The 20,278-nt window shown below is 48.5% G+C and overlaps 1 protein-coding gene across 1 annotated transcript in view; it reads left to right on the top strand.

Moving 5' to 3' along the window:
- SYVN1 (synoviolin 1) overlaps positions 1-20,278 on the top strand; it is a 252,716-nt gene that overhangs the window by 87,063 nt on the left and 145,375 nt on the right. The window contains exons 8-11 of the mRNA XM_078660424.1: positions 10,382-10,481; positions 18,317-18,382; positions 19,266-19,382; positions 20,080-20,225. Of these exons, the coding sequence (XP_078516550.1) occupies positions 10,382-10,481; positions 18,317-18,382; positions 19,266-19,382; positions 20,080-20,225 (429 nt within the window). The remainder of the gene's footprint in view (positions 1-10,381; positions 10,482-18,316; positions 18,383-19,265; positions 19,383-20,079; positions 20,226-20,278) is intronic.

Raw genomic sequence — 20,278 nt, 5'->3', positions numbered from 1 at the left:
CTCCAAATGGTGGGTTGTGACGTGGCTGTTGTTGTGCTGAAACAGTTTCACCGACCAGAGACTTGGAGACCAGAGTTCGAGCCTAGGCGTTGGCTCAACGTTAATCTCCTAAACTACTAATTTAAATACACAAATCACGGGAATCGACTAATTAAATAAAAAAAAAAAATAACAGCGATCTCGAAGTGTTGGGGTTAGGGGGAGACGAAGTAAACAAGCATTGGCCGTGAAAGAGACAGGCCTTGAAAGTGCGGCCTTGAGACTTGGTAAAAGCTTGCGAGAATGAGAACAAAACAAGGAGAGCGAGGGATAGATAGGAGGCGGGGCGGGGAGCAGAGCCGGGGAAGTACATGCGAGTCATGGCCTGCGGCCGTGAATAAGTGACGGCTCAGGATCGGGGCCGGAGTGGTGCCGAAGGGTGTGAAGGAGGGGGGTTGGCGGGGAGCGTAGGGATGGCTCAGGCTTGGGCCGAAGTAATGACAAAGGGTGTGAAGGATGGGGGTGGGTGGGGAGCGTAGGGACGGCTCAGAGGCCTGAGGCAGAGCGCACCATATGGAGAGGGAGGGGGGTGGCAGTGGGATGGTGATTGATGGGTGGGGCAGTGCTGGGGAAGCCTTTGATGTGGCCTGGCGGCCGTGGAGAAAGTGCCCTGAAGAAATGCGACACGGCAGACAGGGGAGGGGGCGGAGCGGGGGTGTGGGAGGAGTGCGGCTGAGGGAAAAGACATGCAAGGCAGGCGGCTGGGGGCATGTGCACGCGCTTTTAATGTCAATGCGCATGCGCATTGAGCTTGAATTTCACGGGCACTGCAAGGAATCGCCACGATTCCTTGCAAGTTGGTTAAAGACGGTTTAAGCCCCCATAGTCTCGCAAGCTCGATGCGCATGTGCATCGACAGGCGAGACCTAAAAACAGGCTGAATTTGGGCGGCCCGCCTCTTATAGAGGTCAGGGTGTAATGGGTAGGCCATATTGGGAAGGGATGGGAGGCTGACCTTTTTGCTTTGGAGGCTTCTGGTGTGGAGCTACAGCTCACTTTGTTAGTCATGTGGCGAGGAAGACTAACAAGGAGGTAATGCTTCTTGTATAGTTGCATTTACAAAGTGCTGGTTTCCATCATCTATGTTGCTGGAAGAAGTCCAGAGCTGAATGCTTTTACCAACGACTTTGGATGTACTCCGGTGCCCTCACTGCTGAGAACGTGGCTAAGTCTACAAATGGCAAGTGTGCATTCCATAAGTCCTAAAGATAAAACTTTAGGAAAGTCATGCAGCTGCACTAGCTCAATAATTTATTTGTAAGCTCATGTTAATAAGGTTTAATGTACTTGGACCAGTTAGATCATGGTCTCTAGATTTAAAAAAACACCAGATTGTACACGTGAAAGGTTAACCATGTTCATGTTAACCCAGGCTTCAAACATTGAACACCTACTGAGACAATGGTTTCAAATGAGACTGGGTCATGAAAAGGGAACTATAGCATGATATGACTCTATTGCTTCGAGCAAAGCAGTGATGGTAAAAGGCTACTTGTGAGGCTTGTGGCCCAGTGGAGGTTTTTATGATGTCTACAAAGTACTTCTGCTTTCAGAATTAAGAAGAAAATACGTCCGAGTCCTCAAGCCCCTGAAATGGCTTGCATAATGATCGTTCACCATACTCAAAGCCGCAAGATTTATATTTTTAACTTTTCAGCAGCATCTGTCTCATTGTTTACAGTGTGTAATTTTTAAACCGTGGTTTTAGATGATTTTATCACTTCAAGAAAATGAAATGTTCCAAGATAAACCCTTTAACAGTATGTTTGTGTGGTTCTCCTGTAAAGGGGCGCTGCTCTTGGAGCCTTTTGCATTGAGGATGCAGTCTTGGAAGTGATTCTGCTCTTATCGTTCAGTAATTACAGTTAAAGAATATGCCACACGTAAAGGGCCTTGTCATCTTCGCAGCAGCTTTACGTTTTGCTGTCCAGCAAATGGGCTGGTTCAGCAATTGCTCACACTTCCAAGGGGCCCTGCAGTAAGGAAATGATTTTTTATAAAGTACGAATCCTACCAACACTGTCGTCTTGGACCGGAACAGCCAAACCAGGATTTCATGTCCGCTTTGAACTGAGTGAGGACCAAGATCAATGCAGCAGAAATGTGCAAGTGCTTCAGTTTAATCATGTTGTATTGTTCTGATGCCAGCCTCACCCAGCCCTTTGAGAATATGATTAAGTAAGGGATCATCTGTGCTGTTTTGACAGCAATCCGTTTTTACTTTCTTATTAGAATCTACAGGCTTACTCTCCTTGCAGATTAAGTAGGCAATATTTGCTTTTATGAAAGGCATTATACTTCATATTCAGAAGGTTCAGAAGTGTGGTTGTGTTACTTACACAATGGAGATGATCGTTTACTTGAAAATCTTCATTTTTATGATCCCTCTATTTCACAAGAGATGCATTTTTGTTATGGGTATTGCAAATTACCCATATGGTTTTATTTTACTCCAATCCCAGATCATCCTCAGTACTGTCTGCAACTTGCAAAACCGGTATTGAAATCTGAGTGCGTACACCATTTGCAGAAGTCACGTGGGATGATGATATAACCCTGCTATTACCCAAAATAGAGCTTAATTTTGATGAAATAAGTCCTTCTGATGCATTTTTATGACCCTGCAGCCGCGGCTATGGTAGCTTCTTCAGTTGTTTTTAAAGGATTTTGGGTGGTAACAACGAGCAGAGGCAAGAATGTTATGTTTGAGGCATATGAGCTGCAGATAGTACACTTTGCATAGATCGCCATCTGGTGTTGTGCTCGGATGCTTGCACTTTGTTGTCTTGGAAGAAGTCTTTTGTGGTCATGAGATAGGTGACTCCTCCCTTGGACGATAGTGCGCATGGGCATCATTATTCAAGCATGCTTCTAGCATGTACTGCGATACATTTCAAGTATATATTTACAGACTGTTTGGCTCTCGTTCCCCTCAGGACATGCAGTGCACTGTTCTTTGCTCTCTCTTCCAAGCCTCTAGTATGTTTAAACCAAATCATGCTGTTTCAGAGCCCAGCAGTTGAGGCAAAATGAACTTCAATACACTAAAGTAGGGGTCAGCTTCACACCCTCTCCTTTTGTAACTTTGAGCCATTTAAAGACTTGTTTTCTGATCCAAATACCCGTAATTCATTTATGGAGGAAGTGTGTTTCACATCTGTAAGTCACGTGCTATGATCTGATGGTACACAATGAGCTGGGAAGTCTTCTTGGGCTTATCAAGTTACTTGGATGCTTGCAAAGAGTTGGTAATTCAGATGCAGTCTTCTGTCCAGACAACAAAAGTACTTTACTACTCTCCAGATCTAAATATTTATCTGTAATACCATTGGCCAGTCATTGAGACTGGCATGCAGGTATTTAATGGGTCTATTGAGATTTTTCACACATTAAAGTCCAAAGTCTAAACTTTCACTGAGTAGCTTTGTGTGTATCTCAGAGTGTGCTAAGCAGGCAGGTCATGGCTATCCCTCATCTGATAGCATGAAATGGACAGTTTTGTTCTATTAAGTTTGCCTTTGACTCGCTGGCACAACATAAAAAAAAGAAACCCCTCTTTGGCTCTTATGACCATTTCTTCTACTTACTAATTTTCTAAACCATTAACACATGGTTGTTGCCAACCATATGAGACTTTCTTCTTTAAGTGCACAAGTGTTTCGAACTACAGCAGTACTCCTGAGTTATATCTTCCCAACTGGGTTTGCTTTAGTTAGTAGAATTGCTCTATCAATGCAGAACTGCTGCTGCTATGGGTAAGTAACATTGTTTTCCACTTTTCCCCCTCGCTTTAGGTTTTCTGTAGTAGGGGATCTCTTGTTATAGTCATAATCTAGTGAATAGTCCCGCTCATGAGCGTGGACCCCGGAGCAATCAAAAATAATCTCTTAAGCAGTCTAAAAATGCAGTCCTGCACAGACACTTAAGAGAGAATTTAAAGACAAATAATGCAGCCTATATCCACAGGCTACACTGTCCAGTACTTCAACTAGACATTCCACCAAAACCACAAACAGCACAGCCTGCCAAGTTTTCATCATATAGAAAAACTTCCCCTTTTACCAACAAAGCCTCTGGAATGATAGAGAGGAAGGGGAGGACAGACAAGCCCCATAGGCTGCCATTATGTGGCTCAAAAAGGGATACCGTGCCTTTAAGAAAACTTTCTAGAACTTTCTCAGTATCCCAGAATGCCCAGCAGGTCCCATTTACTTTCAGTTCTTTTTTCCGGCTCCTGCTAGCAGGACCTTGGATCATTAAGCTCTCCCTTTTTTGGGTTTGTTATAAGAATTTTTGCACTTTTAAAGTGTGTGAGTGTTTACACTCGACGTGTTTTGGTGCCCTCTTCCTCTTCTAGTATTCTGAGCACTCCTTTTTTGTCAAAAATGCCAGCATTGTTTGATAAATGCCCTGAGTGTTCCAGGAAGAAGGCCAAGTCGGACCCACACCCTGTGTGTATCCTGTGCCTCCCTTCTACCCATTTACCTGAGAAGTGTGAGATTTGCCAGACCTTCTCCTCCAGGACCCTGAGAGACAGAAAGAAGATCAGGCTCCAAGGACTGGAAGAAAGAAGGATGCAGAGTCAAGGTGGGTCTGGGCAGGCTGGATCTACTTCCTCTGCCCATGCTGATGCCTCTGGGGGGCTCCCCAGCGTCAAGAAGGCCAGAAAGCATCGACGACGGCGTCGAGAGGCATGACTGCGATCTGCTCCCCGTCTGCCCAGGGCTCTGGGTCGAGGTGATGTCGACGTTCGGCGTCGAGGGGACTGACGAGGCCGCCGCCGAAGACGTCATCATCATCGGCGTCTTCATCATCGACGTTGACACTTCGGCGTCGTAAGGATTCCAGACGACGTCGGCACTCGCCGTCGAGGCGACACCGCCGTTCGCCCTCGGCGATCGGCATCGAGAAGGACACGTTCGACGTCAAGGCGCAGATCTTCAGCGTCGAGGCGGCGAAGCCCGTCGTCGAGGCATAGGTCGTCGACGCCAAGACGACGTTCGTCGGCGACGAGGAGGCGTTCTCCGACGCCAAAGAGGCGCTCGCCGCCTAAGAGGAAGAGATCATCCTCCAGGAGACATTCTGGTGTCAGGAGTCCTTCCGGATCCTCCGGGGCACGACGGCGACATCGGTCACCGACAGGGGGCGCTGCCTCTCGATCGCCTACGCCAAGGAAGAAGATGAGGGAGTCACCGGGAACGGTGTACTCTGTGGTGTACTCGACCCCCAAGCCGAAGTCTCCTACTCCTCCACTGCCTAAGGAGCCGCCGCCACGCACTCCTTCACCACCACCACCTCCTCCTGTTCCTCCACATGCACCGCCACGGCCTCCGAGGTTGGTCTCACTGACGCACCTCCCTACGCCGCCTAAGGGGGCACCTCGGCCGAGGTCCCCGGTCAGGCCACCACTGCAGGCTCCGCCGCAAGCACCCGCGGAACGCCCAAGGCCTAGAAGACCTAGATCTCGCTCCGGACGGAGAGGGAGATCAAGGAGTCGCCGTCGCTCATCGACGAGATCCAGACGACACCGTAGGAAGGGTCAGTCTAGGTACAGCACGGATTCGTCCAGCGCAAGGGATCATTCGCCAACTCTATCAGAATCCGCTAGGATGAGGGTATCCCCTGTGGACGACGTGGTCTCCTTTCAGGAAGTCTTGTTGAGGGGTGCGAGCAAGCTGGGCATCCAACTGACTGTGCCCACGCCTACGACCTCCGTAATATTTGAGACTCTACACAAGAAGCACCTATCTAGGCCTCTGTTGCCCTTGGTGCCTGGATTAGTGGAACCCGCCATGGAGCTCTTCCTCACTCCGGCGGTGGCGAAAGCAGCCCCCTCCAGGCTGCAAAAGAAGTACAAGGCTCCTGATGCGGACCCGGCTTTACTCCGATTGGATCCAACTCCGGATTCTATAATTGTGATGGCGGCAAGGAAGCAACACGCCACCACCCCGTCCTCAAATGTGCATCCGGACAAGGAGTCACTGGTTGGACTCGGCAGGCAGGAAGGTGTGCGGGACAGCCGCTACCTCCATGAAGGCTGCCAGTGCATCTGCGCTGTTGGGGCGCTATGATCAGGCTCTTTGGGAGTCCCTTCAACAGTTCGCCGTCCTCCTCCCATGGGAAAAGGAGGATTTTATGGAGATCCTGAATGAGGGATTGCTGGTGTCGAACCAGCTGATCAGCACAGCTGCAGACTCGTCGCTCCTGGCAAACCACGGGTACTGCCATGGAGTTAATCAAAGGTGCCACGCTTGGCTCAGACTGACGTCACTGAAGCCCAGCAGAGGGTGGCCAACCTGCCCTTCTCGGGCGAGACCCTATTCGGGAAACACACCGACGATGAGATGGCCCACATGAAGGCGGAGGCTGAGACTCTGATGGCTGTGGGCTTGGAGAAGCCCAAGGACCAGAAGAAGAACTACCGCCCGTTCCAGAGACAGTACGGGGCACAGGGCAGAGGGCGAGGTCAACAGTCTGGTCAACAGCAGCAGTTCCAGAGGAAGCCCTTCCAGAAACGTCAGAGGAGCAGGGGTGGTCAGCAGTCTGCCACCGCGACCAAATGCCCGGCCGGGTCTAGGCCCTGAGCGATTAATTTCCCGTCATCCGTTACCCACTCCAGTGGGGGGGAAGTGTTCAATATTTTCTGGCAGAGTGGAGAAAAATTACTCTGGACAAGTGGGTGCTGAATATTGTTTGCAATAGATACAGTCTTCGGTTCATCAGCCCGCCTTCAGCAATTCCACCGGTTGCTCGCAGTTTCAGCTGCGCGAGCTCCAGGCGGAGGCCGATACCCTGTTAAGGAAAAGGGCGATAGAAGACGTCCCTCTGTCTCAAAGGGGAAGAGGTCTGTACTCACGGTTCTTTCTGGTCCGCAAAAAGGACAAGAACGAGTTCAGGCCTATTCTGGATTTGCGACAAGCAAACAAGTGGATTCGCAGAGAAAAAGTTTGCATGGTGTCTTTGCACCAGATTTACCCTCAACTGCAAAGGGGAGACTGGCTGTGCGCGATAGACCTACATGATGCATACTTCCACGTGCCCATTGCACAGAAGCACCGGAAGTTCCTGCGATTCCAAGTCGGCGCCAATCATTATCAATACACAGTGTTACCGTTCGGGCTGAAGTCTGCGCCCAGGACCTTTTCCGAATGCATGGCAGTGGTAGCGGCACACCTGAGAAAGAACAAGGTGTTTGTCTACCCGTACCTGGACGATTGGTTGATCAAGGCATCCTCCTCTCGGAAGCTCGGGGGCACTTCCAGAAGACGTCCGTTCTCTTGAACAAGCTGGGGTTGCACATCAACATGTCCAAGTCTGTCCCGACTCCGGTCCAATGCCTACAGGACTTGGGAGCCTCCATCAATACGCTGTCTGCAAGCGTGTCTCCTTCGGAGGAAAGACGTTTATCACTCCTTCGGAAGGCTCAGGCTCTTATGACCGCTCCATCTACGACAGTGAGGACGGTGTCTTCTCTACTGGGGTCGATGGCCTCCTGTAGCTTCCTCTCGCCACACGCACGGCTAAACATGAGACCGCTGCAGGAGTGTCTGGAGGATCAGTGGGACTAGAGGAGAGGAAACTGGGACGACAAGATACGACTGTCTCTGCATGCTCTGCAGTCTCTGAAATGGTGGTGTTCAGCGGAGATCCTCCTCAAGGGGGTTCCCTTCCACAAGGACATTCCCACTCAGACTATCGTGACGGATGCTTCTCTCCACGGCTGGGGAGCGCATTCCAGGGAGTTACAGATCCAGGGATCGTGGTCCCAGACGGAGTCCACGTATCACATCAATTTTCTGGAACTCAGAGCTGTTCACTTGGCACTGAAGGCCTTTCATCCGTCCTTACAGACCAACTCTCTGCTTGTACAGACGGAAAATATGACCACAATGTATTACCTCAACAAGCATGGGGGGCTCGAGATCGCGCACCCTGTCGCAGGAGGCGCAGGCGAGCTGGCACTGGCTTCTTGCCAGAGGACTGACGATAACGGCTACTCATCTACCAGGTGTGCAGAATGTTCAGGCGGACGCACTGAGCAGACTGATCCAGGAAAACCACGAATGGGTCATAAACGACGAAGTGCTCGGAGACGTCTTCGCCAGGTGGGGCACTCCAGACGTGGATCTGTTCGCCACCGCCGAAAACCGCAAATGCCGAGACTTCGCATCCAGGTACTACCAGCAGGGAACGCTGGGGAATGCGTTATGGATCAACTGGTCGAACAGCTTTCTGTACGCTTTTCCACCCGTTCCCCTGATTCCGGCGGTGCTCATCAAGCTGGCCCAGTCCAGGGCGCGGATGATCCTGATTGCCCCGGAATGGCCCACGCAGTGGTGGTTCACAGACCTGCTTCACCGGTCTCTCCTTCCTCACATTCGGCTGCCGTGCCGGCAGGACCTTCTCACGAAGTTCGGGGGCAGATGGTGCACCCCAATCTCTCGTCTTTGAGTTTGGCGGCATGGCTCCTGAGATAGTGCAATATGGCCATTTGAATCTCCCTGCAGATTGTATACACATACTGAAGGAAGCCAAGAGACCTTCCACTAGGACTTCGTATGCGTACAAGTGGAAGAGGTTTTGCATCTGGTGCAAGTCCAAGAACTATGATCCAACAACATGTAAGGAAGATGTCATCCTTCCGTACCTTTTTACATTTGGCGCAGTCTGGCTTTAATTTTCATTCCATTAAGGTTCATCTCGCTGCGCTGACTGCCTACAGGAAATGCCCTTCACAGACCTCCTTCTTCCAGATCCATGTGATCAAAGATTTTTTGGAAGGCTTTAAGAAAGTGTTTCCTCCTGTCCGGCTTCCTCCGCCTTCATGGGAATTGAATGTGGTGCTGTCCAGATTGATGAAGGAACCTTTTGAACCTATTCATAAGGCTTCGTTGCAGCACCTGTCCTGGAAGGCGGCGTTCCTCGTGGCCATTACATCGGCCCGCAGGGTGAGTGAAATTCAGGCATTGTGTTGCCAAGAACCTTATACTGTATTTCATGCTGCTAAGGTTGTTATGCGTACTCACCCTAAATTTCTTCCTAAGTTATTTCTGATTTCCATGTTAACCAGACCATAACTACCTACGTTTTTTCAGAATCCTTCCTCTCCAACGGAAAGGTCTCTACATTCCCTGGATGTCAGGAGGGTGTTGAAATTTTATCTGGATAAAACCAAGGATATTCTTAGGTCAGACCAATTGTTTATCAATTATGGGTGAGTCAGGACAGGTCTTGCCACCTCTAAACAGTCCATTTCGAGGTGGATTGTGTCCTGTATACAATTGTGTTATCAAAAGGCTAATAAGACCTTAGGGGGTAAACCGAAGGCTCATTTCACCAGGGGCAAAGCTGCCACGACTGCCTTGTTACATAATGTTCCCATTGCAGAAATCTGCAGGGCGGCCACTTGGAAGTCGGTCCATACCTTTGCTAAGCATTACTGTCTGGACACTGATTCCAGGGCAGACGCTCAGGTTGGGCAGGCTTCGCTGCGAAATCTGTTCGCACAGTAGTGATGTTGTACTACTTTTTCTCCACCGCCGCTTGGTGTGGGGATGGGCTTGCCATTCTATTCACTAGATTATGACTATACACAGAGATCCCCTACTACAGAAGGAGTAGTTTCTGTCCTGTAACTCCAGTTCTGTAGTAGGGGTATCTGTTATAGTCCTAAGCGCCCGCCCTCCTCCCCGGTGGAGAAAGATGTTCATGTTCGGAATGCTACAGGTCTAGCGTTATACGCCTTCAAAAAGAACTGAAAGTAAATGGGACCTGCTGGGCATTCTGGGATACTGAGAAAGTTCTAGAAAGTTTTCTTAAAGGCACGGTTTCACTTTTTGAGCCACATAATGGCAGCCAAGGGGCTTGTCTGTCCTCCCCTTCCTCTCTATCATTCCTTTGTTGGTAAAAGGGGAAGTTTTTCTCTGATAACTTGGCAGGCTGTGCTGTTTGTGGTTTTGGTGGAATGTCTAGTTGAAGTACTGGACAGTGTAGCCTGTGGATATAGGCTGCATTATTTGTCTTTAAATTCTCTCTTAAGTGTCTGTGCAGGACTGCATTTCTAGACGGCTTAAGAGATTATTTTTGATTGCTCTGGGGTCCACGCTCATGAGCGGGACTATTCACTAGATTATGACTATAACAGAGATACCCCTACTACAGAACTGGAGTTACAGGACCGAAACTACTCCTTACTGGTTACTCTTGGGTCCTTTTCCTCAACGCAAACGATTTGCATTGTATTATGTAGAAATTTCTGCATACTAGCACTATTGATGAAAGTAACAGGGTCGTTTTTTCGTTTCTTCTATGCTGATCTCCTCCTCTTTGTTTCTACCAACAGGGTTTATAAAAGTGCTGCTGTATATGGCATTCATGACCATCATGATTAAAGTTCACACCTTCCCTCTTTTTGCCATCAGGCCAATGTACCTAGCGATGAGGTAAGAAGTAATGAAGCTTAGGATTTCCTGCTATCTCATTTCAAAATAGTGATGAATATCAGGCAGCGTCTACATTGTTAGCTGCAAATGTTTTTTTCTAAATTGTTTTCTCTGGCATAGACATAAGTGAGGACACAATTGGTATTTGTGTATGTATGAAATTGTATTTGTCTAGCACAACCATAGCTATATAGCAACAGAGCGCTTACAAGGGCTCGACCTAGGGATATGACTTGTGGTCGTTTACAAAGAGATGTGTGCGTTCCTGTTTCTTAGAGAAATAGTGTTCCTTGAAGAGATGAGTCTTGTGCTTCTTTTTGAATGGCTATAGGGTTGCAGTTCCACATTCTAGGGGTGTTGGCGGAACAGCTCCTAAATACATGATTTATTGATTGGAGCTGGAATCAGGCCTTAGTGGCCAGTTCTCAACCTTCCAGGTTACCTCACTTTAGGAGAGTCTAGATCCCTTACCTAACTGACTCTGGTGGTAGAGAGAAAAATAAGCATTGGAGATTGTCCAACAGCCATACATATACTGACATACATGTCTCACTCTGGACCATAGCATTCTCTTCTGACTTCTGCAGACATGGAATCAGTGCTGGTGTGATAGTGATACATTTGTGTATATATAGTATTCTGGCCATTCTGCAGATAACAGGACAAGGATGCTAAGGGGTTTATGCTGTAGACGCTAACCAAGCCTTTACTTACAAAGTGTTTGTCAAAGAAATCAATCCATATGAATCGAGTACTTTTACACAGTGTACTCAGTTTTTAATTGATGCTTTATAGTAAAGTTAAAATCAAAACCACTGCAGGTGGTTGTTAAATAAGAAAAAAGGAAAAGAAGATGCCTGAAAAAAACTGATGACTTTGGTAAGCTACATATGCACTTATACCTCTGTAATTTGTTTACCTCAGTGGCTAAAAAAAGAGTTGCTAAAAGAGTAAACTGTTTTAGTTTTTGTCATATATCATTCCAAATGGTTAACTAAACCATGTTTTTTACAGTACTAAGAAAATGGTTACACAACAGTTTTAGGAAAAAGCAGCAGATATCCTGGAATTATGCTAACTAGAAAGGAACGCAGTGTTCGAGGCATGTGGGCTGCTGAATTCATATCTATAGCATAGATTGCCGCCTAGTGTTGGGTCCGGATGATTGCACATTGTTGTCCTGGAAGAGTCTTCGAAGTATCACGAGATAGGTGGCTCCTCCCCTGGACTACAGTGCGCATGGGCATCGACTCCATCCCCAGATTGTTTTTTTCCGCCATTGGGTTCGGATGCATATTTGATCACTCAAGTTCGGATTCGATAGAAACTTTCTTTTTGGCCCACGGGCCTTTCCTATATCGTCGGTATTGTCTTGCGTTCGATGCCCAGCTCTGTTCCAGCTCAGTTCCCGAGTCGGACATCCTGAGGAGTCGCGTGGCTCTTCGGTGCTCGAGGCCCAGTCGACGCAACAAGCCTTATTTGACGACGCATCATGGAACGGAGCCCGTTCAAAAGGTGCCCCGTCTGCAACTCGAAGTATCCCCACATCGATGTCCACCCGGTGTGCAACAAGTGCCTGTCGCCGGATCACGATGAAGCCAACTGTATGGCTTGTTCTCGTTTTCGCTCCAAGAAGACGATTCGACTTCGGCGCGTGGCGCACCAGGAGGCCCAGCAGACGGCACCTGACCCGGTGAACATTTTCGATACCGAGGGAGAAGAGGCAGACTAGCAGGAAGTTCGAGAGCCGATTTCAAATCCAGCGGCAGAGATCGACTCCAGCTACGACGCAGATGTCGAAATGCTCGATACAGAAGACGTCGTCGACGAGGTAGGAGACGACAATGAGGCCTATGGGGCCACGGAAGATAGCTCAAGCGAAGAGCTATGCCCCGTTCGGACAATAGCTAAGGCTCAGGTCGAGGGATCGCCACATGGCCTTACCCGAGATCTTGCACCTAGATCCACGGTCTCGCCTTCGGGCCCGGCTACGGACACTTCTACGGAGCCGCCATTGGTCAAATCGAAACCGAAAGAGAAAGCTTCGGTCTCGACAAAACCGAAAGTGATAGAGGCGCCGTCGAAACAGAAAGCGCCTGTCGCCTTGGTCGGCTCCACGTCTTCAGACCTGTCGGTGCATACAAAGCCAAAAAAGGTTGTCGAACCGGTGAAGTCGCTCAAGGGCGTCGAGCCAAAGATTGGGGCACCGAAAGCGCTTGTCAAGGCCGCCGACCCGAAGCCGTCGGCGCCGAAGGCCGTCGACACAGACAAGGGACTCTGAGCTACAAAAGCTGTCGATCCTGCACGTCGGCCGGACAAGGCCAAAAGTACTACGACCCTCGAGTCCACACGTGGTAGTGGCTCGAGGGCACCTGTTGAGTCGGCGAAACCATCCGCATCCTTCACGAAGCAGGTGTCGGACTCGTTGAAGCGCATTAAGGACAAGGCTTCCGCGGTCGATCCGAAGGATACTTCCACGTCGAAGCCTGCCGCCAACCCGCAAAAGTAAACGGCGCTGATTCAGTTCACGCTGCCGCCGAAAGTGGCGCCGAAGGCGTTCGCGCCCAGGAAGGTCGTCGAGGCGTCCATGAAGGTGTCCACGGGTCCGAAGCCTACCCCTGCAGTTGTAGGCACAAAGCATCGACAACCCCTACTTGAGGAGCAGTCGGAACAATTTATCGACGCCGACACCGGTAAACTTTCCATTTACAAGCGAAAAATCACACCTGCACAGCCTATGGAGTCCTACACAATTCCTTTGAAGAAGAAAAAGGATTCCACAGATTCCCCAGTTCTTGTGGAACTGATTAATCCACGTGCTCAGGACACTGCTCCAATCTCGCCCAAATATTCGGATGTGGAGGCTGGGGAAGGTGACTATGATGAATACAACTACCCTGCCGATACTGATCCTGAAGATCAGCATTACACATGGGCAGATGCTGCGGACACAGGGGATCCACAAACTGCCCCGGACACTCAAGTGTATACTGTCAAAACCTCCCCTACTGAGGATTCTGCGGCATTTAATGCACTTATTGAGAGGGCAGCTAAGAATCATGACGTCCAGCTCCATGCTGACCCTATTGAAGTGGACTTTCTGTTTGACACCTTTTCCACCTCTGAAAAGACCGTAAAGACTCTGCCAATGCTGAAGGGTGTCTTAAAACATGCTGCAGACATTTTTAAAGAACCCACACGTGCCAGGGTTATAAACCCCAGAATTGAAAAAAAGTACAAGCCGGCACCTGGCGACCCTACCTACATCAAAGGCCAGTTGCCGTTGGACTCTCTAGTTGTTTCTAATGCCCGGAAGAGGGCAAATTCACAAACTACTGGTGATGCTCCTCACCCTGAAGAGGAATCTAAGGTGCTAGAAGCATCAGGGAAGAGGGTGGCGGCTCAAGCGGCCAATATCTGGCGCATTTCTAACACGCAGGCACTCTTGGCCAGATATGACAGGGCACATTATGATACACTTGAAACCCTGTTACAACACTTACCAGATGAATATAAGGAGGCAGCGGAGATGCTCATTCAAGAAGGGAAGCTCATCTCAAATGCTTCTATTAAGTGTGCACTGGATGCAGCGGACACCGCGGCCAGGGCCATTAACACAAGTGTAATGTTGCGGCGTCAGGCCTGGCTCAGAATCTCGGGGTTCAAGCCGGAGATACAAACCACCATCCTAAATCAGCCTGTAAACCCCGATCACCTATTTGGGCCTGAGGTGGACACCACCCTGGAAAAAATCAAAAAAGACACAGAGACTGCAAAGTCTATGGGGGCTCTCCAGTCCCAGCAGTTCAGGGGTAGTACTTTTCGTCGCTCAAGCAATAGAGGTGTTTCCAGAGGCCAGCTGTCCCAGCAAACACAGTACACTAAAGGTGGTGCGCAAACCTCATACAACAAGCAGAGTAGAGGTGGCTATCGTGGAAACAGCGCCAAGGGCAGAGGTCGTGGAAACAACAACTCCCGATCCTCCGCCGCCAACAAACCGTGACGCCTTGTCACTGCCCCCGACCATACAACACCTGTCGGGGGGAGACTCCAACAGTTCCTGCCAGTCTGGAAATCCATCACCACAGACGGTTGGGTCAGAAAGCTTATCCAGTACGGTTATTGTCTGGAGTTAACGTCCACTCCACCCAACATTCCCCCAAAACACCGTCCTATGTCCACAAAGCATTTGCACTTATTGCAGCAAGAGGTGCTCGTCATGCTGCAAAAAGGGGCAATCGAGCTCGTACCCGTGGAACAAAGAGGCTCGGGAGTGTACTCCCTGTACTTCTTGATCCCAAAGAAAGACGGGTCCCTCCGACCCATACTGGACCTCAGGCCCCTAAACCAGTACATTCTCTCAGAACACTTTCATATGCTCACGCTGCAGCAGGTTCTTCCGTTGCTCAATCAGGGGGATTTCCTCGCAACATTAGATCCAAAAGATGCATATTTTCACATTCCACTACATCCGTCACACAGAAAATACCTCAGATTCACCATTCAGAATCAGCATTACCAATTCAAAGTCCTCCCTTTTGGAGTGACCACAGCGCCCAGGGTGTTCATGAAGTGCCTGGCAACAGTGGCTGCGCACCTCAGGAGATAAAACGTTCACGTCTACCCTTATCTAGACGACTGGCTTGTCCAAGCAAAGTCGGCCCAGCAGTGCGCTGCCAACATGTCCCACACCATTCACCTTCTTCACGATCTGGGATTCTCACTGAATTATCCAAAGTCACACCTTCAGCCAGCCCATGTGCGGCAGTATCTGGGCGCGACGATAGATACTCTGGCGGCCACAGCGCAGCCACATTCTGTGAGGATCAACAGCATTCAATTGCTGATACAGAAATTCAGACCGCAACACTCGCTTCCAGCATGAGTGTTCATGCAGTTGATAGGCATGATGGCCTCCTGCATCTTCATAGTCCCGCACGCGAGACTACATATGCGTCCGCTTCAAGAGTGCTTGGCACGTCAGTGGGATCAGGCTCACGGACAGTTAAAAGACCTAGTGTTGGTGACCGGTCGTGCATACAACTCTCTGCATTGGTGGAATCCACACAACCTTTGCAAGGGCAGACCGTTCCAGGAGCCTGTTCCACAGATCATCCTAACGACGGACGCTTCTCTCCAGGGTTGGGGAGCTCATGTACTCCACTACGCAATGCAGGGACTTTGGACAACGCAGCAAAAGAAGATGCACATCAACCTCCTAGAGCTGATGGCAATCTTCATGGCAATGAAGGCATTCAAGGTACATCTGTGCAACAAAGTCGTGTTGATCCGGACGGACAACATGACAGCCATGTACTACATTCAGAAGCAAGGAGGTACACACTCTCCACAGTTGTCTCATCTGGCTCAGAGCATGTGGAAGTGGGCCATTCGGAGGAACATCTTCCTCATGGCGGAACACCTCCCAGGCAAGGACAATCAGATGGCGGATCTGCTCAGCAGGTACAGCCACCAAATGCACGAGTGGGAGATACATCCATCGGTGCTCCACCCGTACTTCCAGCAGTGGGGTCATCCAGAGATAGACCTGTTCGCCACACGGGAAAACGCCAAATGCCAAAGCTTTGCCGCCAGGTTCCCGCACCCACAGTCGCAGGGCAATGCGATATGGATGAACTGGTCAGGCAAATTTGCGTACGCTTTTCCCCCAGCACCTCTAATACCGCTGGTGGCACGAAAGCTAAAGCAACACTCGATGACGCTCATCTTGGTTGCTCCAACGTGGGCACGCCAACCATGGTACACCACGTTTCTAGAACTTTCCGTGGTACCACATCAAAGGCTACACCTCACACCCAGACTTTTGACGCAGAGCCATGGCGATATTCAGCACCCAGATCCGCAACAGCTCAACCTGGCGATCTGGCTCCTGAGGTCTTAGAGTTTGGCTACCTCAACTTGCCTCCTGACTGCATGGATATCATACGGGAGGCACGAAAGCCCACCACCAGAGCATGCTACGCAGCAAAATGGAAGCGGTTTGTCATTTATTGGGTGGACCACGAGATTGACCCGCTTGACGCGTCCACGCAAAACATCATTTGTTATCTGTTACATCTTTACAAATGCAATCTGGCATATGCTTCCATTCGAATACATTTATCCGGCATAGCGGCTTATCTCCAAAACAGGCAGCACCTCTCCCTTTTCAGAGTGCTTGCCATTAAATCTTTTCTAGAGGGGCTCAAACGAGTCATTCCTCCCCGGACCCCACCTGCTCCTGAATGGAATCTTAATGTGGTCCTCACCCGACTGATGGGTCCACCTTTTGAGCCTCTACATTCATGCGAGATTCAGTTCTTAACATGGAAAGTGGCTTTCCTGATAGCCGTTACGTCACTGCGACGTGTTAGTGAGCTTCAGGCGCTCACTGTACAAGAGCCATTCATACAAATTCACTCCAACCGGGTGGTGCTGCGCACTAACCCTAAATTTCTTCCAAAGGTGGTTTCACAGTTCCATGTCAATCAGACTATTGAACTGCCTGTGTTCTTCCAAAATCCTGAGACAGTGGCAGAAAGAATGCTCCACACTCTTGACGTCAAACGGGCTTTGATGTACTACATTGATAGGACCAAAGATTTTAGGAAGACGAAACAACTCTTTGTTGCCTTTTCCGCACAACACAAGGGCAACCCCATTTCCAAAGCAGGTATAGCCAGGTGGATCGTTAAGTGTATTCAAATTTGCTATCAAAAGGCTAAGCGCACTTTAACGATCTCCCCAAGAGCCCACTCCACCCGCAAGTTGGGGGCCTCCATGGCTTTCCTTGGAAATATCCCTTTAGAAGACATTTGTAGAGCAGCCACATGGTCTACCCCACACACATTTACGAAACGAAACACTACTGTGTAGATGTGCACTCCAAGCAACTGTAGGGCAGGCTGTTCTAAAAACACTTTTTCAAACGTCTGCAGCTGGCACAGGCGGCCGCCGCTAATGGAGGGACTGCTATATATTCTATGCTATAGATATGAATTCAGCAGCCCCCATGCCTCGAACTGAATATGCTACTTACCAGTATGCATCTGTTCTTGGCATGTAGGGCTGCTGACATTCATATCGCCCACCCTCCTCCCCGGCGCCTGTAGCGGCTGCAGAATTTACACTTACTCTTAGCATGGTCATCGCTCACACTGTTACACTCCATCTTCGCCACAATGGCTAAAAACAATCTGGGGATGGAGTCGATGCCCATGCGCACTGTAGTCCAGGGGAGGAGCCACCTATCTCGTGATACTTCGAAGACTCTTCCAGGACAACAATGTGCAATCATCCGGACCCAACACTAGGCGGCGATCTATGCTATAGATATGAATGTCAGCCGCCCTACATGCCAAGAACAGATGCATACTGGTAAGTAGCATATTCAGTACTGTTCATATCAATATGCGATAGCCCCATATCCAATACTGGCAAAGTGTCGGGTCAACACAACTCAGCTTTTTCATATCACCAGCTCTGTGTGCATCTTTTTAGTGTCCAATATTAACTTTCATTATTAAAAGGTATTCCTTAGCTTTCAAGATGCATTTAAATTGTGATAAAATGAATTCCTAAAAAAGGTAGTATAACACAAGTTACTGTTGAATCTATTCAGTGTGTACACACCTGTGTTTTGCAGTCAAAAAGACTTGATGCAAGAACCATACTATTCTTTCAAAGTCTGCAAAGCTGTGCATCCATCCACAATTAAAAAGCAACTTTGACCTTTCAAAAGTTACTGCAAAATATCACATGCAAGGGATGCTCAGAAGAAAGCTTGTCTTAAGCAGTAAAGAGACCCAACTGCATGTTTTTTTTTCTCTCTGCAGGCAGTTTAAGAAAGCTGTGACGGATGCAATTATGTCAAGGCGAGCCATACGCAACATGAACACCCTGTGAGTAGCAATTTGTGCCCTTAACAGATACTCTTGCTGCAAAAAAAGTTTTTCGATGGGTTTGTCTTTGCTAGTAAAACTTTTTAATTCACTGTAGGCAAATGTTGGCAGTTTCCCCTTGATTTACATGTTGACTGTAGTTCTGGCGGTCATAAACATAAGCTCTCTGCCTGCACTTCACACTTGTTATCAATGGCTTTGAGTTCTGTATGATCTAATGGGCATTTCCTTCCCATGTGCGCTTGCAGGCCCTTGTGTACAGGCAGGCAGAGATGTGTTCACACAGATTCAAAAACCTAGATCTTGCCCACCTATTTCTGCTTTATGTCCCTTGTGCTTGTACCTGCAAATTGTACAAATGAAATCACAATGAACTACCAACATGCACTTAGAGAGGCTACTTGTAAAAAGTGCCAAGGGATTGATAAACTTACAGATAGATTTCCTTACACTTGTAAAGGTGAACTTTCCAGAACGAGGTTAAGGGTTGTTTGAAAAGAAGCAGTGCTCCAGAAAGTAGAGTTTAGTAGAAAATGGTGAGCAATATCAAATAGGTTAGTTTCAAGAATGTACAAGTATGATTATCTTATCTCCACTATTTCCATCCCCACAAAGCTGCTGGACACTGAAACGCCCTATTCACAAGGCTGATCCATAGGCAAGAACAGTTCTCAACATTTCTAGAGCGTCTTCCTTATTGAAATGTTACATCTTATAATACTGTCTCCTGATATGTTTGTCACAGAATCTCCTTTCCTGGAGGAGGAGATGATTTTCCATACATCTTTACTTGTTAGAACGTCTTTCACTGTATTCCGAAGATTAATCAGTTTGGTTTACTTCTCCAGTTTATGGTTTTGTTCTACATATCAATTCCTCTTAGGTACCCTGATGCCACTCCAGAGGAGCTTCAGGCGGTGGACAACATCTGCATCATCTGTCGAGATGAGATGATAACAGGGGCTAAGCGTCTACCGTGCAGCCACATATTCCATACCAGGTGAGCTGACTTTGCCTTGCTTCCACAGGCACTGGCCATGTGTACTGAACCTTTTTTCAACTTACTGAACATGTGTCTACTAAAGATTGTTGGTGTACTGCATGTCGGGGGCTCTCTAGGCAAAGAGTGCTTAACCCACATGCTCATTAAACTGTTAAATTTAAAGACTTGGTGTAGATGCAGATGGGCAGTCATCCAGCTCAGAGCAGGAGCAGCATGGTTCAAATTTACTTGTAGCTTCGGTGAAGAAGTCTTTGTGGCTGTGACTATCGTGAAGCAAAGGTGCAAGGGAAGTTAGATAGTGTTATGGGAGCTAGAAATTGACAAGGAACGAAGGATGGCTGCCGCCATTCAAACAGAGAAGGGGAGTTAAGTTTAGAGATCACAGATAAAATTATGTTGGAAACCAAATTGGACAAGAGGCCTACACAGGCAGGTGTGAAAACATTGCAGGATTTGGATCAGAAATGAACAGGTTCTACAGAGCTGCAAGAGTAGTCTTGCTGTCAGAGGGGAAACATTTGCTCTTTTGTCAGTCTCCTGCATAGGCTGATGAATCCTGTGGAAAGGTGATAGTTCTCCCATTTAAGTTGAATCCATTGATGGGTGAAACGTTTGCAGTGCTACTCTCAAGTTGGTCATGTCCACTTGTAGGTAAAATTGGTTAGAAAACTGATATTTTCTAATCTCTTTTCAGCTGCCTACGCTCTTGGTTCCAGCGTCAGCAAACTTGCCCCACCTGCCGCATGGATGTCCTCCATGCTACTGTCCCTGCCCAATCCCAGCAAGCACCGGAGCAGCAGGAGCAAGCTCCACAGCCACCAATACCCCAGGCACCACATTGTGAGTAGAAACCACCACATTTTGTTTTTATATTTGTAGAAAAGTAGTGCAAA

Source organism: Lissotriton helveticus, chromosome 9 (assembly GCF_964261635.1).
Source record: "Lissotriton helveticus chromosome 9, aLisHel1.1, whole genome shotgun sequence".
Taxonomy (NCBI): domain Eukaryota; kingdom Metazoa; phylum Chordata; class Amphibia; order Caudata; family Salamandridae; genus Lissotriton; species Lissotriton helveticus.
Note: the sequence above shows the minus strand (reverse complement) of the source record. Positions and strands in the feature narration are given on the sequence as shown.